At 42.9% G+C, this 19,690-nt stretch overlaps 1 protein-coding gene across 1 annotated transcript in view; it reads right to left on the bottom strand.

The window, feature by feature from the left end:
* ush2a (Usher syndrome 2A (autosomal recessive, mild)) overlaps positions 1–19,690 on the bottom strand; it is a 195,230-nt gene that overhangs the window by 12,259 nt on the left and 163,281 nt on the right. Inside the window, exons 71-83 of the mRNA XM_086187178.1 lie at positions 19,250–19,407; positions 16,065–16,223; positions 15,750–15,912; positions 14,441–14,658; positions 14,227–14,363; positions 3,381–3,462; positions 3,134–3,279; positions 2,629–2,934; positions 2,126–2,487; positions 1,646–2,015; positions 1,432–1,499; positions 1,218–1,317; positions 945–1,114 (exon numbers count right to left, since the gene is read on the bottom strand). Of these exons, the coding sequence (XP_086043304.1) occupies positions 945–1,114; positions 1,218–1,317; positions 1,432–1,499; positions 1,646–2,015; positions 2,126–2,487; positions 2,629–2,934; positions 3,134–3,279; positions 3,381–3,462; positions 14,227–14,363; positions 14,441–14,658; positions 15,750–15,912; positions 16,065–16,223; positions 19,250–19,407 (2,439 nt within the window). The remainder of the gene's footprint in view (positions 1–944; positions 1,115–1,217; positions 1,318–1,431; positions 1,500–1,645; positions 2,016–2,125; positions 2,488–2,628; positions 2,935–3,133; positions 3,280–3,380; positions 3,463–14,226; positions 14,364–14,440; positions 14,659–15,749; positions 15,913–16,064; positions 16,224–19,249; positions 19,408–19,690) is intronic.

Genomic DNA, 19,690 nt, shown 5'->3' with positions numbered 1-19,690 from the left:
CGCGCGCACACACACGCACACACGCACGCACACACACACACACACACACACACACACACACGTCAAATATCTATCATCAGTGATGTTTGTCTGCTTTGTACAAGACAATTGAGTGACAATGGTGTGTCAATGGTTTCATACATTCAGATTTATATTTTGGTGGATCATTTAAAAGCTATTTGACAAAGTTTCAGGCTCCTACTTCTTCTGGTTTCAAAGACTAAATGACTATCCTGAGACAGGTGTGTGAATCTAATGAGCAATCGTGAAGCGCATATCAGGTCTGATGCATACAATTGTCCACTGATCCTTAACGTGGAGCAACAGTGTAAGGCAACTAAATTGGCAGAATCTGAAAGCATGTATAAATCACAGCACTGTGCTTTGGGGGAGAGAGAAGAATGAATGCGCAAGAATAAGAACCAAAAAGTGACCAAAAAATCTAGGATTCCAATTTGGGACAATCTATTGATCTATCACTGGCGATCTGTCCAGGGTGAACCCCGCCTCTTGCCCAAAAGTCGCTGGGATAGGCTCCAACCCCCCGTGACCCTTAACAGGATAAGTGGAAGAAAATGGATGGATGGATATTGATCTATATTTAATCTACATGTTTATATTTTCAGTAGTGCATTAGTATCCTAATTAAAAACACAGGCTTTCATGATGTCTGCAGTATTTTATAAATACTTGTTTCTTAGTTTGTTTGTTGTAAAAACTGCTTGAAAGAAGCATTTTATTTTTGTAATGTCACAAAACTGTAGATTTTTCTTTGCTTTCACCTTGATGTTGGTGTTGATGATTCAACACAATAAAAAAAAAAAAACCGCTTGTTTGTGCAAGTTAACCTTCAGCTGAATGATTGGCTTATTAAAGGAGAGACTTAATTGAAAGTTTTTTTGCATAATAAACTGAATGTTTGGCTGTGATTGGTTTTGACCCACCTGTGGTAAGGGGCCAGTCCTTGCAAGATGGCGTGTCGCTCAGAGAAGACCCTGTCCTCAGGAGTGTACACAGTACTGGTCATACTGAGATGGGCTGGGTCTCGGTGATACACGGTATAACTAACAATGTCTCCATTAGGACGGGCGGGAGAACTCCACTCCACTTTCACCTAGAAAGGAAAAAAATGCACAACATTTACATTCTGAAACTCACCATTAGTTATATATTGATATAACTATTGCATCTGTTGATTAAACAAATAAAAGGTCAACCTGGCTGGGTCCCAGAGGTGACAACGTGGGGAGACCAACACCAGAAGGAGCTGACGAATGAGTCTTTGCTGCGGCTGCAGGGCTGCGTACTGCCCCTCTGCTGTTGTTGGCCATGACAAAGTAGCTATATTCCACGTTTGGCAACAACGTGAAGTCATGGTAATGAATCTCTGTGCCAACATAGATAACTTTGTCATCCCTGCGGAGTTCATACCCTGTGATGATGCCGTTAGGCTTCTCTGGTGGTCTCCAGCTGACCTCCACTGACTCTGGGCTGGTAACCTACAAAGGAAATACAAAGCTTGTATGAACACCAAGTTGCAAATGCATTCAGAAGGTATTGGTTTCTGTTAATCAATGGAGAAATAGCTTTAGATTAACAAATCTACACAGGGGAAGTTATTTTTTTAATTGATACTCAAACACACCTTCAGAGTCGGGGCAGACAAGTCAGAGGGACGAGCCTCCTCAGTTACAGTGGACAATGTTGCACTGGCAGTGCACCCACCACTGGTACAAGCCAACAGCACCAGCTGATAAGATGTGTGGGGCTCCAGGTCTGACAGCACTGCATTTAAGTTTCTCCCACGGTAAACCTCATTGTTATTAAGAGTCAGAGCATATTCGGTCACCTCCCCGTTCTGTGTCACTGGTTTACTCCAAGAGATGTTCATACTGTTGGATGTGATAGCATCCACAGTGGGAGCTTCCACTGTGGCAGGGGGGGCCTCTAGGGTTGTTATGTTTGTATGAGGGCTGGTGATACATCCCTCAGATGTGCAGGCTATGACTGCATAGCTGTTTGAAAAAAAGAAAACAGAGCAAAATTAATTATCACTGCACAGAAACACTTAGGTTAGTTTTTTGAATCTACAAGACAAAGACAAAGAAGACAAAGCAAACAATACCTATATTTTGAAAAAGGCAAGAGACCTTCATCGGTGAAGTTGAGCACTGTAGGGTCAAAACTAAATGAGAAACTGATGTTGTTTCTCTGGATCCTATATGACTGAAGTACCCCGTTGGGCTCCAGTGGAGGAGTCCAGGACACCAACACTTCACTAGGTTGGCCTTGGAGGTGACTCACAGTCGGAGGGGCCAGGCCACTAGGGGGGGCCTGTCTGGTTGTCACACTTAACCAGGGGCTGCGGGTGTGGCCAGCAGGATTGTGGGTACTGATGCTGAACTCATACTGGGTCCAAGGATGTAAGCCAGTGACCATGTAGGAGAAATTATCAGTTGGCTGTGGAGATGATTCTCGGAACAGCACCTGTTAAGAACAGTCAGCGATGGTTGAAAATGAAGTAATGTGACATGTTTGTGAAATATGCTTCTATTTAAGATTTCCTACAAAAGCATCTGAAGTTTCACAAAATTAAGAGCTTTCAGTATTTTCTTCATGACTTCTTACCCTCTCTGCCTGCTCTGGACTTCTCCCAAGTAGAACGTACTCTCTAACTGGCCCATTTGGCTGTGTGGGAGGTCCCCAGGTAAGTGATATGTGGTCTGAACCAATGAGAAGAGGTCTGGGAGGGGGCTGTGAAGCAGGTGGAGCTGCATCAGTGGTAACATGCTGAGGAGGGCTGCGGGTGCAGCCTGCTGAGGTACAAGCTTCAAGAGTCAAAGTGTAAACAGTCCACGGCTCCAAACGACGAAACAGAAAGTTGCGGGATAGTCCACTGAACTCCAGGTTTCCTTCACTGTACAAATTATACATCTGGAGAGGAAAAGGGAGAGGACCAGGCTGTTAGGTAGAGGGAGTGCCTCCAGTTGCATTGAAAAGATAACTAGCTTAGGAAATTTACAGTATATGGTGTATTTTATTTTTAGTGTAGCACTGGGTTCTGCTTTACCTACGCAGTGTTGAGGAAACATTTAAATGTGTTTTGTGTTTTTGCCGTGTGTATTTTTTGTACCGTGATGACTCCGTTTGGAGTACTTGGTTGATCCCAGTTTAGCAATAATGATCTGCCCTGCTCTTTCTGCTCCACGGTGAAGTTAGTCAGTCTAGCTGGAGAAGCCTCCAAAGTCTGAGTGTTTACCCAGGGACTTGAAACACTGCCTGAAGAGTAACAAACATCTCGACTCAATGAAGTGAATCAGTGGATTGTACTGAGTGGTTATTCAATATTATAAATATAGTACAGATCACAATCAACCCACCTGCTTCATTGACAGCTTCCACTTGTAGACTATACTCACTGTAGGGGTCCAGGCCATAGACTGTAGCCTCTACAACTAGACCCTGAGAAAAGAGTGACATGTTAGAAAAGAGGGCTGTGTGGCAGATGATTGTGGCTGGGAGGAGAGTGGAAGAGAGGAGAGGGAAAAGGATCGAGGAGGAGTAACAAGACAAAAGAAAGTCGATGGAAAGGGACACTGGGACATGAGCAGCAGGCCACAGCAATGAAAGGGGGAAATAGGACATTAGTTACACAAACAAACCATAAATGAACTAGAAGAACACTTGGAGGGTGCATACCCCCGCCAAGGCCAGCCAAACCCAACGTAAAACAAGAAGCAATGAGAGGGCCCCATAGCAGTGTGTGGCTGTGCAAGAGGGGTTTGAGTGCTGACAGTTGGACTTTGCACGAAGAAGCAGTCTTATGTGGTGTGAATATAAAGTCCTGCATCTACTTACGCAAACCAAAACTACATATGTTGTTGCAGTTCACCACAAGAAGAAAACACAGTGTCATTTTGATGTAAATCAAATGATGTTTGTTTCATTGGGCTCACTTCCTAGAACCATCAGTTGGCTATGTCTTCAGTTCAGCGAGTAGATGTCGTCAGGCTAGGACTCTCAACGAATGTGTGAAGTTTAGAAAAGATCTGACAATGTTGAGTCCAGTTACAACAGTTTTGTGTCAATGCACTAGGACCTACCTGCCCCCAACATTTAACAGGTTCTTCCTTGGCCTATGTAGCACCCCTCCACCATGTTTGGTGAAAATCAGCCCCATATTTTTTTGTGTGATCCTGCTGATGGATGAACGAACAGACAAACGCCACCATAAAACATGACCTCCTTGGTGGAGGTAATAAGAAACAGTGGGTTACTCATTAAATGAGAAATGAAAAAGAAAACAGAAACAATGGCAGGCTAAGATGACATGACATGGGATTTGGGATATCACCATCACAACATACAGGCTCTGCCATAGTTAAATTATTAGACACTGGAGAAGTGGCAGTGAGACTGGCAGGCAGACTGCCGTCCCTCATGGGTGAACTCAAAGCTTGCAGATTGAGTGTTTATGTCACACATGTGTCCTTTCATATCACACACACACACACACACACACACACAAACACACACATAAAAACACACTGAGACACAAGCGCAGTGAGTTTGCCAGTAGCTTTAGGCAGTGGGACCCAACCCAGCACCCTGGCAGGGTGTATGCATGTGTGTGATACAGTAGGAACACCATTCACTAATTGATAAGAGACACACTGTTGTTTCATATGGCCTTGGCATGCCATGACATGGTAGTCAGGGTGCAGAACACTCCAGGATTTAGCATTCTTAGCTTTAAATAAACAACTGCTTCTGTGTGTGTGTGTGTGTGTGTGTGTGTGGGTGTGTGTACGTTTATGTGAAAGCATCTGTGTGAATATTGCAAGTATTTTTCAAATGTTGAGTCTGCAATTTTTTAAAGTTGTCTGTTCAGGATTGAATGGCTCTCGCATAAACAAGCATAGACTGTATGTAAAGAGATTAGCTGGTAACCCATTTCAATGCAGCGACAAGAGGATCAAAAAGGCTCAAATTCAAACTGAATCAAACGAAAACCCCGACAAATCACCGTAGCATGGCACCAAGGATGAACTGTCTGAACAATCACCAGAACGCATGTATTCAGTGTTTTCATGTCTGGGAGCCAACGTGTTTTTCATCCACAGTAAAATAGGATTAATAAGTCCCCAGACACCTAGACACAAGCTAAATCCTCCTGCAAATCACAGAACTTTGCAGTGGAGAGAGAGAGAGAGAGGGAGAGAGAGGGGGAGGGACATGAAAAGAGATACACATGGGTGGAGAAAGATGGAAAGAGAAAAGGGTGGAGGGAGGGAGTGAGAAATATAGAGCAAAAGAAAGAAGGGACTGAAATGAAATGAAGTATATATATATAAGTAATAAGCTAGAGGTCAGAGAATAAGAATGAAAAAAGTAAAAAGTAAAAAGTGAACAAGTAAATAGCTGATGAAGAAAATGAGAGAAGGAAAAGGAGGGGGAGGTTGAGAGAAAGACAGTGAAGATTAAGTGAATGGGTAAAAGGAGAGAGCGAAAGAACTGGAGTGGGAAAGGAAAAAAGATAGATGTTACAAAAGGGAGAGACAGATTAAGTGAGCGAGAATGAGAGATCTCTCTACCTTAAAAGCCAGTGAAATATGTGAGGCATGTGGCCTATAAAGCGGTTAACATATGCACATTGTCAATAGCAGCATCTGGCGCTGGCAGCTTTTATAGGAGCATGGAGACTCTGCTACATGCCTCTAGATGGCAATACATTCAAACACTTTATCACTGAAACACACCACATTAATGGTCTACTCGCTACATCACACGCACACAGACACACACACACAGACACACACACAAATACCCAACAATCAAGCACTATGAAATTCACCACATCCGTCTGCTAACTGCGAATACACACGGGCAACCAGACAGGTTGTAATCAAGTGGTGTAACACTGAAACATACTATTACATTACATTAACAGCTCCCTCAATAACTATTTCTTGCTCATACATACACGTGTGCGCGCGCACGCACACACACACACACAAAATTCAATACCCAATAATACTTGGAACCATAAAAGGTGAATAAAAACAGTTGAGATAAATATCAATGCATATATCTGTGTAATAATTTAGCAGCAAGATTTTTAAAAATGTGTTGTATTATTAAGTTTGAACCCTAGTTTTGATGATTTTAAAAAGCTTTTCAAAAATGGTGTTGGCAAAAGAACAAAGGTATGTCTTCAGTGTGAGATTGTTCACCTAAAAAAATGTGCTTGAGCTTATGTTTGTGTGAGTGTATGAATGATCAAAGTTTCCACTTAATTACACTAAATGCAAAAGATGAGCTCAAGAAGTCAAGATGGGAAGATAAGATATTGTTGAGATATGGCTGGGAGAAAGTGTAAACAGGACCAAGAGGGAGGGGGGCAAAGTGAACGAGGAGAAGCAACAGGAAGAGGCCTCACAAATTTATGCATGAATGACTCTCTTAAGCTAAACTGAGCAGTAGGGCTCCTCTGGACAGTGCGTGTTTTGTTGCCTATGTAGGAGGGTCAATGGACATGTGTGCTACACAGGTATAAAATTATCCCAAAAAATGCATATGCATGTTTTCTAAAAAGCCTTCATCTGCATGCATTTTCTTTTGTTCCCAAAAATGTGTGTGTGTGTGCGCGCACGCGCGTGCGTGCGTGTGTGTGTGTGTGTGTGTGTGTGTGTGCGTGCGTGTGCGCACGCGTGTATGTGTGTGAGATTTTCAGGTGGAGAGGCATGGTGCAGCTGGGGGGACAGTGTGTGATACTAATTAAGAGTAACCATGTGTATTTGTCAAAAGAATTATGCTGATTATCTCACAAAGACCCCAGCACTGGGCCCCGCAGAGAGACAGAGACAGACCAACATTAGCATATGGCTCCACACTTGCACTTACACATGGACTCTATCTGTCTTTGTCTCTCATAGATGCACAGGTAAAAGTAAAGTGAGTGTCTGAGAACATACATGAAAGACTCATGTCTAATAATAAGTGAATGGGGTCCAACTGGTCTGCCACAGGGATGTCTCTCTCCACAGGCTCTCTCTCCCCTTGCTGCTCTGTCATATTAAGTCCTGGAGAGATAATGAAGCACCATGCTGCTTCACCTTTTCTTATGCATCCCAGTTTTTCAGTGTCTGGTAAAACATGCTATGATCAGACCCCATTCCATCTGATTCAAATCAATTCAATTTCAATTCAATTCATTTCTTTACAACCCTGTAGTCCGGTCTATTAGTACAAGCTGTGTCCTGACCGGTGCTGTGAGAGCAGTAATTGTTTTCGGAGGTTTCTGAGGTGAGCCAGAGCACTGCACGCTGCTCTCTTGTGCCCCATGCCAAGCTGGCAAGCCATGTGTGTGTGTGTGTGTGTGTGTGTGTTTGTGTGTGTATACACATTTATTTGTGCATGCCTAATTCAATGCTGCTGTAACAATTGCCCTGTGTCTGTTTGCAAATGCCCTGCATGGGTGTCCCTGCTAGTCAGGGTGCGTTAGACAAACCCTGACACACGGACATTCCTGCGACAGACAGACACAGACACACACACACACACACACACACACACACACACACACACAAACACACACACACACACAGAGCCATTAGGCATGGGTTTTGTCTGTGGCCAGCACAGAAGTAGAGAGAGAGACTGCAGGGGTCTGGAACAGGCATGCCCACTTCACACCGACAGTCATGATTGGCTTTGGCGGCTCCAGACCCCAGGAATAGCATATTTAGTGTGTACAAGTTCATCTGTGTGTTTGTGTGTATGTGTGTGTGTGATATGTAGCCAGAGATAGAAAATTGTGGCGAGACAAGGGGTGGCATGCTGAAATACACAAAGGTAGTTTCCAGAATTTCCCACAGAATGCCGTACAAACGAAGATGTGGCAATTGTTTGTAGAGATAAATGTATTACACTGTTAGTATGGTCATCTTTTAAGCAAGCTTCTATTTCAGAAAATATACAATCCTGATTAGAAAATAAATGAAGACATATATTGTTTCCTGCTCTTTTCATTCATAAGAATTAGTATATTATGCAACAGATTATGTACGTGTTGAACAACCAGCAAGAGCCAAATGCTATCTGAGCATTCGTAAAAGATAATCACTCATCATACTGTCAGTGTTAGATATCAAATCAAAGCTGACGTTTTGTCTGATGTGACTGGGCAGCAAGAGATTCTACAAGATGATGGTTTTGAACCTGAAAAAAAGCCCCCAAAAAAGACTAACAACTCACAAATCATTGTGATCTATAAACACAAAGAGTGTGCATCTCTTCATGTCCAGGCTGAGACCGCATCAGACAAGGAGGCCCCCTCCAGACCTGACGATGAACAGAAGTACAGCCTGCTTCTAAAACAAACACACACACACACACACACACACACACACACACACACACACACACACGCGCGCGCGCGCACGCTCCTATTCACACTCAAGCATTCTTTTAAAGTGATGGCCATCATATTGTGGTTGCAGCACTAAACGTCCATTATGACAAGTGGAGAGCTCAGCGTACTAGATGGTGTGGCCTCTTCACAGAAAGACACAGAATAACACACAACCTGTCATTACTGAGAGAACGACGGCCAGAGAGGGAGAAAGAGGAAGTAGCCGAATAGAATCTCACCTGATAAAATCACTTGACAGAGTGTGAGAGACCCAGAAGTGGAAGATATGGAGGGGAGTGAAGATGGTGGGAGAGAATCACATAAAAACTGTTATTTGAGGCAAAGATACAAGGAAACCCAGAAGGAAATTCTGAGATGGGAGGAAGGAGCTGCACTGAGCTATAGAGTGAGGACTTGAGAAAAACATGAGGAGAAAGAACGATTGCAGGAGAAGAGGGAGCGTTGCAGCATGATTATTTGGCTGTTTATGCAGAATGCTGAGAGCCCTCCAATCAGAGTTGGAGACCTCAAACTAAGGGGTCTGATAGGCCGAGGGCCTAATGAACTCTGCATCTGAGTCTCCTTATCCTCTCTTCTAATCCTTCCTTTCTCTCTTCACCTGTTTTCTCCTCCCAAGTCTGCCTCCTCATCACTCTTTCCTCACACTCTGCACACTCAGCTCCGCTATCCTACCTCTTCCCTGCACTCCTTTGTCTCCCTCATTTGTTAAAGGGTGTCACTGAGAGCAAGGGCAAAGCCATGTCATTCAGTACCTCTGACCACCCTCCATCCGTGCTCACTTCTCCCTGGTTCAACAATGCTTCGAGGACAGCTAGATAGTCAGAGAGGGTTAAAATCAACAAGTGAACAAGTAAAGCTGATGACAAATAGAGTCCATTTGACCAGAGATGAAATTTTCATACTAAATAAAACCGACTCATCAATCAATCAAATTCAAATCTTCAAAGCACAACCGAATGGATAAAAATGTCACAAACAGGCTAAATATAGAGAAATGCCACAAATGAAGAGAACAGGATAATGATTCTTGCATTTACACAAGCCATTTGCTCAGTGTTGGTCTTTTCCTGATTGCAGTTTTGTCTCCTCCTCAGAGCTGTAGTAGGGGATCATAAAGAAATAGTTTGATATCTAAGCTAATTATTTGATTTAGTGCAGTCTTGTTGTGACCTTGAGGTGACCAGGCAATCAGCAGACATATTAAGAAGTCACTGCACCCTGCCTAAAGGTCTATCACAACTGTAAAACCGACTCCCATTTTTACCCTTCAGGTTTGACACAGATTAATAAATTATAGCATAAATGTTTATTTCCCAAAATCTTCCTTCACCCTAGTTTGGCTAATGAATTCTGACATGTTTGGACAAAGATCTGCACTTGACATGACATTTTCAGAGTGAGTAATCAAACACAGTACTTAGCACGGAATTGATTTCACAGCCAATTCATCAAATGGATCCTAGATGAATATGTCCTTATGGAGCATATTCAAGCAAACGTGTGTCCAAAACACACGACATGCTGAAGTATTTCCAAATTTGTATTCATTCTGTGCGTCACAACACTTCTTGTTTGTCCCAATCTAATCACTGAACACACCTGCAGACCATGCATGCCTATGTACACACTATATATATTCTGATAACACGTCCATACTTATATATGTCTTCCAACTGCGCATGGCTAAATACACACACACACACACACACACACACACACACACACACACACACACAATTTCTCAAACCTCATGTTGGCTTTGAGACACAGTTCGCTGGCTAGCCCTCGCTGTCCCGCACTCTCTGATGGGCTCTTAATGGTAAACTAACAGATTGTAAACATGCTGCTACCTCTCTCTCTCTCTCTCTCTCCATTCCTTTTATCAATTTCTCCCATTTTTTCCATAATTCTCCTCTTCCCTCACTTCTTTCATTTCCTTCCTACTCCCTTCACTTCTTCCTTCCCCTCCTATCCCCATTCTCCCCTGCCTGTTCCTGTCTCTCCCCTTCCCTCTCTTGCTTTTCCTGGGGTATTTTTTAAACAATGTGTCCTTCATGTACGGTTGGTTACGGGGCGTACAGAAGGACATCATTAGCGCTGGTGGTTAAGCTGTAATTTACACCATTACCGAGGTAGGGGCCATTTTTATTGCCTAGTAAATTTCAGCTCTGAAATATTTAGACCATATGGCTCAATTTGTGTAATAACCTTAATTTCCAAGCACCCTTCAGCTCCCTTCAGCGCCGGCTGTTGTTGGCGGATGGCGAAGTGGTGTGCGTACACATTCGTATGTGTGTGCACGGTTGCACTGCACATGCATACGCGTACAAAGAAACAGGTACATAGCAAAGATGTTAACACGTTCTCTACACATAATCTCTTACGTACACAATACACGCACTCTCACTGATTCATTTACACACATAGAAACACACACGTATGTATGCATGGCACTAGCAGATTAATAGGGTGTCAGCTTGTGTTTGGGTGAGGGAGCGTCAGGCGTCGGCCAGATGGTTCTCAGGGATGATGACTGTCAGGGGTCCTGCTCTGATCAATGGGATGTATTAATACAGCGCGCGTGCACACACACATGCAGACACATACACATGCAAACAAAAAATATGCTATGCATGCACACATGCAACCATATTCAGACATATGTATCCACATGGAGTATCACACACACACACACACACACACACACACACACACACACACACACACACACACACACACATATGTATGCACATGGTATCCCTTCACCAGTGATCCCAAGGGCCATGGTGAAACATCTGGAAGAGCCAAGGGAGGGAGGAAAGGACAGGACAGTAAGGAGGAGATAGACGGAGGTAGTAGCCAGGGAAATGTAAGATTTAAAAAGTGGATGGAAACACCACTGAAAGATGCAAGGGAGGAGGAAAGAGTGATGGAAAGAGACAGGAGGTGTAGAGAAGGGTTAAGGGTGGAAGAGAAATCAGGAGGTGGCAAGATAGGCAGATGGAGGGGAAGAGCAAGGGAAATTAAGATATAAGGGTAGGGAGGAAAGAGATTTAGAGAGAGGAATGAGGGAAAATCGTAGGGTGAACAGAGGAGATATAGGAGGGAGGGCAGAGGAGATTGAGATGGAGGAGAAAACAGGCAGAAGCAGGTGGAAGGGATGCAGGGTAGTGACAGATATGAGTAGAAAAGGTGAAGGGAAAGAGCTAGAGGAGAGGAGAGAGAGATGATTCCATGAAACAAAAGTTCATGCCAAGTCTGATCACAACAAATAATAGTAAGAGACAGAGTGTAAATTTAAAAATGAGCTGGAAAACAAGTTAGATTGAGGGGGGAGAAAAGTTCTTTAACAGACAAAATAACTTAAAAATAAATAAACAATAGAAACACCAAGATGACGATCTAAAAACAGCAGAAGAAGACAGAGCAGCAGAGACAGATGAAGGGAAAGAAGAAGGAACCACATACGCAAGAACGGCAGCCTGACAGGTTTGTGCGAATGACTAACATATCTGTCACGAAGGTGCAAGGCATGGGGAGTGAACGTACGTGTGTGTGTGTTTGTGAGTGTGTGTGTGTGTGTGTGTGTGTGCGCGTGTGCCAGGCGATACATAGGGGTCTAGTGATGCAGGCCGCCTGCGCTTCTTACCCTCATTCCGTCCGATTGCCATGACGACCCCATTAATCAGCCAAGCTGGCACAGAGCAGGGTTCCCAACCCAGCCTGAGATCAATACACACATTCCTAATGGACACGCGCACACACGCACACACACACACACACACACACGCGTGCAACAATATGTCCACTAACTGAGAAATCCACGCAGAAAAGAAATTTCATTGAACATGAAGGAGAACAGAGTTACCTTCGTAATAATAAAGAAGTTTGGGGAGAGTAAACAGGAAAAAAGGGAACCAAAGTCCAGAATTCACATCTGGCTAATGCTAATAGAAGTCTTTGAGATTTTAATAAACTTTAATAATAATAAATTAATTGTATAAACAACAGCTCCCATGAATATTTAGCAGTGTAGTGGCACAGTCTGTATTGACCTTAAGCTTTATTCTACTGTCTCATATCCATTTACATTTAAATCATTCATCCCTTCTAGCTGTTTATCATGCTACTGCTGATGCTCAACTCATGACACACATTTCTACCCACTCTTAATAAAAACAATCCTTGTTTCCTCAATTTCTAATGAAAGTTGCTGTTCGAGTTTCCTCCAGACTTCCTCATTTACACTTTCTTTGCGTATTCCTAAACAACAGTGCATGTGGTGTAGGCAAGTGTGTGACAAATGACCACCACCAAAATAAGTCTATGCCATGTCAATGAGCCTCTCTCACACACACAAACGCAGAGTGTTCCATATCAATGAGAAGGTGAAAGGTCTCCATTTACATCTTGTATTAATTATGAGTGACAAGCCAAAGGTCACAGTGGGAGAAGAGGCCACTCGTTTGGACAGAATATAGATCTATACCTCTATCTTCTCTCACCCATTCGAACTTGTCTCTCCTTCCCCTATATATCACTCTGTCTCACCCCCCTCTTGCTCCTCTCTCTCTTCATTTCCCAACTCCGCTCTCCCTTTTAATCTCACTCTTCCTAACTCTTTCGTTTTAGACTTTTTTCCACCTCTGTGTTTTGCTTTTGCCAATGTCTTACCTCCAAGTATGCGTGTCTCCCTTACCCTTTCCCTTTTTTTTAATCTCAGTTTATCTTGTTCGAGCACAGTTTTTATGTCACACACAAATACATTCATATGCGAAATAAAATGTGGATAACTACTGCATTCAAGAAGAATCATACCAGTATGAGTTTCAGACTTTTGTCCAAGAGTCTACTTTGTGTCATTGAAAGTAGCTTAGGCCTTCACTACCCCCTCACCCCCATCTCCACACTCCCAACAGCAGCAAAACTGACAGGACAGAAAGATATTTTAAAACAACCAAATCCATCCATCCATTTTCTACTGATTATCCTGTTAAGGGTCAGGGGGGGCTGGAGCCAGCAGCTTTGGGGCGAGAGGCAGGGTTCACCCTGGACAGGTCACCAGTCCATCACAGGACCAACACATATAGACAGACAACCATTCACACTCACAGTCACGCCTACAGTCAATTTAGAGTATCAATCAGCCTCGTCCTCTCTTGATGTCTTTGGACTGTGGGAGGAAGCTGGAGTACCAGAGAGAACCCACACAGGAACAGGGAGAACATGGAGACTCCACACAGAAAGATCCAGTGCCCGAGCTGGGACTCAAACCCGAAACCTTCTAGCTGTGAGGCGATAGTGCTGACCACTGCACCATTGTGCTGCCTACAACCAAATCATATTCAGTTTATTCAATTTGTATGGTCATGTGTTCCATGTATTTGTTCAGCATATTTCATATGGTGCGCAAGTCAGATAGATGAGAGAAGGTCATGAAAGCATGTAACTCACCCTGAAATATTGTTTTCTTATGTCATTTTTGAACATCATTATGTAATTCTTGGGGCATGGATACTGTTGGTTGCACACACACATTTCTAGGAGCTGGTGAAATGGTTGAGGTCTGTGTGAGGTGGAATGCGGCAGACCTTGTGTGCAAGTGTCTGTCTTATAGACGACTGCTAATGTACAGTGACTGGGAATTCTTTTCATTGACATTTAAAGAGGTCAGTGCATGGAAACCTTAGTGGCTCAGTGCAAATTATCTGTTGGATACCAGCAGAAATCAACATGGGGCAATGGTGATAAATGTGTTCATCTCTGTGTGTCTTTGTGTATGTGTATCTCACCTCCACAGTGAGAGCAGTAACTAGAGTTGAACTGAGCGTTGGGTCCTGTTGGTGCTTCTTATAAACGACCCTATAGTGAGAGATGAGACCATTGGGCTGTCTTGGTTCACTCCACTTCAGATGGACTGAGTATGCACCTGTGTACAGCATGAGGCACTATTATGGTGACAAAACACAAGAAGATGATCATTTCCATGTGACTCAGTCTACTCACCTGTGGGCGTGGCAGTGGGAGAAGCCATATGTTTTGGTTCTGCTGGTAGGGTCTGGGCTAAGGCCCACTGGCTCAGAACAGAGCCTTTTGAGTTGTGGGCACGAATCCTATACTGAAAATAGCTGAAGGGTTGCAAGGAGGGGCTTGCGTCAAAAAACTCTAGTGGCCCTCCTGACCAGATGAAAACCAGCAGGTCCTCCTCTGCCCCTGCTGGACGCCTGTGAATTAAATAAATGCTTGGATCAGCCATTCATTATTTAGTGTCACTTCTTCCCCAAATAATCTGAAGTTGTCTTTTGGGGGAATCTGGCAACAAAATAATATACTGTCAATTAATTTTGTGTAGTTGCAATATTTTGAAAATACACTATAAATAGAAAGCAATAAAAACTAGATATTGAAGTATCCGCAAGCATTTTAGTATTTTTGGGGAAAATGAACTGAGAAGAGGCATGCTTAGTTGTGTTGAACTGAATAAAGGATGTTACAGATCTTAAACATTTCACACACAGTTCACTGGCTGACGCAAGCACCCTGATGTCTTGGTAAGCTCCTTTGTCTGTGGTTCTGTCGGGTTTCTAGTGTGTGTGTGTGTGTGCACGCGTGTGCCTGTGTGTGTATGACAGAGAGGAAAAGAGAGATTTTCCTATTTTATCCAAGTCCCCGTCTGCTTGAGTCTGATCATGCCAGGTGTGCGTGTATGTGTGTTTGTGTGTGTGTGTGTGTGTACTGCTATGCTAATTCATGTTTCCTGAGGACTTAAAGGGCTTAGTCTAGTCTGACCCTGCATACAGATCACACACTCTTTGGTCAACAAGCAGACCACGACCTTCAGCATGCATTAAAACATAGACACACACATGTGTAGCAGACATGGAAGATTGGTGTACAGACATTCACCTTAACACATCACCTAAACACGGGGGCTACAGTGTAAATTATACCTGTATACTGTATGCATGCACAATATGAGCCTGTGATTTACGTGTGTCACTTTATTCAGTGTACAGTGTTTAGAAATGCAATGTCTGTTTTTGTTTTGTTTTTTTAATTTTCGCTTTTTGAGGTGATAAAATTCCTTTTTGATACCGGGTGTCAAGCAAAGTCAAGAATCTTTGAAGCTAAGACCTGGGAGGGATGAGCGCATGAGGGGCAATATACTTGAAACTGAACAAGAGCTTCTGATATCATTGTAAGAATGTGTGTGTTAATGGGAGAATGAAGTTTGGTAATTTTAGTATGAGAACAGGGTCCAAATTACTAGAAATCACAACAAAGGAGAAAATAGTTGCATGTCTTTGTGCGTTACCTGTATACATGATAGGAGATGATGAGTCCATTTGGTTTTTTGGGGGGCGACCAGTAGATCTCCAAGACACTGGCACCAGCTGCCTCTACAGTGGGTGGTGACATACCCTCCGGGGCGGTCTCTAAAGTGCGAACATACACACCCTTACCTACACCACACCCCTCTGGAGGGAACAAAACAGCAGTGATTGGTTAAAAAACACACATCATCAGGACGGTAATATTATATGATGTATCATAACCACACTCTGCATTTGAATTTAACTATAACATTGTGAGAAGGCACATTCATACTTTGCTTGCATCAAATACTCACCAATCTGACAAGCCTGCACTCTGATGTAGTAGGTGGTGAAAGGCGCTAGACCTGTCACAGTGAGGTTCAGGCTTCGGGTTGTGTGGCGCCTGATAGCGCTGATACTTCCTGGATTCAACAGGATGTAGTAATTTACAGGTTGACTGCTGTTGAGCTGAGCTGTGGAAATGGAAAATGACACATTGGATATGATCTTCTGTATGCAATGCGATTTGCTGAAGAACATAATGATACAAGTCATGGGTCAGTGCAACTTCCACGCAGAGAAAACCAACACCAGCTGCATCGTAATTCTCACTATTGTTTCTTTTTAGGGTTATGTTTATTTGGCAAGTTTTTTTTTTTTTTTTCCTGCAGACGCTGGCTGCAGTGTTGCAATGCAAAGCTACGGAACTGCTGCTGCTCCCAGCTGTACACGTACAAGACGCGCTGACCCACATCAGCTGAAGGTAAGACCCTTACCACAGACGACAACCTCACACAACCCCAATTCAATAAATCAAAACTATCCCTTAAACGTTGCGGACATCAACTATGAGACAGGCAGCTTTAACATCGGTGAATCATTACTTTGAGTCTGTCATGACGCTTGGCAGTGTTTACTTCATTACTGTGGTAATAATATAGTACATAGCACACTGACAGTGCAGACTTCGATGACCCACTAAATAAGGTTAAAATTATTTTTAACATCTAATAAGGCTTCACCTGCTTTAACATGCAAGGGCATTAAGCCTAAATAAAAAAGGATGTATCATACTCACGATTAAGTTAGAGAATTGTGCTGCTGCTGCCTTGTAAATGGTAAGTGGACTGTATTTATAAAGGGAATTTCTACATTTACGGCACTCCAAGCATTTTACAATGTTGCCTCTCCCTCTCTCTCTCTCACACACACACACACACACACACACACTGATGGTGGAGACTCCCATGCAAGGCGTCAACCTACTCATTAGGAGCAATTAGGTGCTCTGTGCTAAAGGACCCTTCGACCCAGTCTCTGGAGGAGGTGTTGGGTCCTGCAGTTACTACATGGTCACTTTGCCTCCTGAGCCATGTAAGGGATTTCCACTGATTTCAATTCCATATTTACTGGCACAGATTAATTGCATTCTGTTCAAAAATCTCAAAACCATTTCCATCGCTTCATGTTTCTACTTTGGACCTGACTGATCTTACCTTACCAATCCTGACACTCCTAGTCTCAACCAGACAAAAACACACAAATGTATACAGAAACACTCCCCCCACACACACCTAGACTTTGTTAATATTCTCACAGGAGGTTTTTCCATAATTCAGGCCAACTGTATTGTGATGGGTTATTCAACATTCATGAACTCTGGATATCTCGAGAACGAACTGATTACCAGACAAATGAAAGACTTCAATTATTCACCCCCCAACTCACATATGCGCACATGCACCTGGACACACACACACACACACACACACCTTTTAATACGAGCACACTTTTGCTACATTAACACCCTTTCATATAGTCCACACACTGAAGATTATTTATGTGTGAGCATGCACGCCCAAGAACACACACACACACACACACACACACACACACACACACACACACGGGGGTCATAATACATCTCTTTGATAGGTATGTTCCTTCGCCATAGATGCGTAATCAATGATATTTATGATATTTAAGTTATTTACAACCAATCAGTTGCTTCTTCTTCCATCACATTCACATGATGGCCCCCAAAAAACTCATGCACACTTATAACCCCCTGTCCCGTCTTCCCTCCTCCCACACATGCAAACACCACGATGGAGGAATAGATCCCAGAGTAAATGTCTTTTTAATAGCCATACGTCAGTGCTTTGGCAGTCAGTGTATATATATGTATGTGTATGTGTGTGTGTGTGTATGAAGACACATACACATGTGCATGCATGTGCACACTAACAGACGATTGGAGAGTGAGGCATGCACACACACCCATACACACACACATACACACCCCAGTTGAAAACACTCCAGACTCTGGGCCCATGGAGTTAACCAAGCGTGAGGACCCAACCGATATTTCCTCACCTTTAAAATCAACCCATAATGACGATAGAATAGACCTGCCTATGGAAATATCTCCACAATGATGTGCGCACACACGCACACTCACACACATACAGAAACAAAAAGACACACACAGACTCACATATGCAGCAAAGTGAAGTGTCTTTGCGAGTTGGCCCTATAAGCAGTTTCTGAGATAGGAAATCATCCTAATGAGAGAGTAATAGTCAATGATAGATGGGTTAGGGCAGACAATCACTACCCTATAAGCATGAAACTCAGCCCCGAGTGTATGCTCATGTATGCCTGTGTACGTGTGCACATGTTCAGGTCCTGAGAGGCCAGAAGGTGAATGGAAAAGTACTTAGGGCTTTTGTTTCAGACGGACCCTTGCCTCGCTTTCTTTTTGAAAAATAAATTCTCTGGTAAGTACATTTTTTCCTCCTTTGTAGTCTTCAATCAAATGAATTTACTGTATTGGCAATTGTTTTACTATTGTGAAAATATATTTAAATCTACAGACATACCAAAGAAGATTAGATATGCTAATACAATTACAGCAGATATAATTTCAGTAACAATGAGACAGAATCCTTGTCTGTCAGCGGATTTAATTCTAATATCTCTTACGGCTGTGAGACGTGCATGTTTGGGGATACGAGGGTTAAGTCAAGTGCCGTGATCTCATCTGAAAACATATTTTATTAATATGAAAACATGGAATTGAAGCTGTCTTTCTCTCTCTGATGGATTTATCTGGTGAAGAATAACAACTCTGTTATTCAGAGTGATCCTCTAATTCAACAGTCTAGTCAGTTATTGATAGATAAATATTCCTGCCACTGTAAATTCACATTTTTAAAGTACCATTTTAAAAATATGATAATATTAAATATGACCAATGTTTCCCAACATGGACAAACAGCAGAAGGAAATCAATGCATTCACACACAGAAATGATCTTTCATTTTTGAACAGGCTTTTAAAATGATTCCCTGAGATCATTTAAGCACCGTTAGACACTGAAGAACATATTTTCAAGTATAAACAAGTTCATTACTAAAACAAAATGTCTAATCGGAATTCCATCCTGATAAAGAGACTCTGTTAAGGAGTCCATCCATCTGTTTACATTGCTACTCACCAGGGGGGGTCCAGGCCAGAGAGATGGAGTGGGGGCCTGAGACTGTCACTTTGTGGGGAGTGGGGATCCCAGTGGGGCATGAGACTGGTGTTTTTATAACATATTTGTCACTCAAACCAGTCCCGCCGTCTGTACTGGCTTCTAGCTCATACACGTACCTGAAGAGATGTCAGTGTGAAGAGACAGCAGCAGAGAGACAGAAAGGAAGAAACAGAAGCAGAGGAAGATGAGGAGGACAGGCAGCAGTGTGGGGAGTGGAGGAAGAAGAAAGGAATGTGTAATAAAGACATAGTTAACGGGCCAGTTTTACACTAAAAAGCACACTAATAAATATACAGTACAAATATGCCAAAATATTGGTGTAGTTCAAGGCCTTTTATCAATGTCTCCTAAAAAAATGTCTTTACACTTTCCACCAGTTTGTGACCACTAAACTTAGAA

Source organism: Aulostomus chinensis, chromosome 2 (genome assembly GCF_037954235.1).
Source record: "Aulostomus chinensis isolate RoL2024-O1b breed Wild chromosome 2, RoL_Achi_v1.0, whole genome shotgun sequence".
NCBI classification, from domain to species: Eukaryota; Metazoa; Chordata; class Actinopteri; order Syngnathiformes; family Aulostomidae; genus Aulostomus; species Aulostomus chinensis.
The sequence above is the reverse complement of the archived record's forward strand: the minus strand, read 5'-3'. Positions and strand labels throughout refer to the sequence as shown.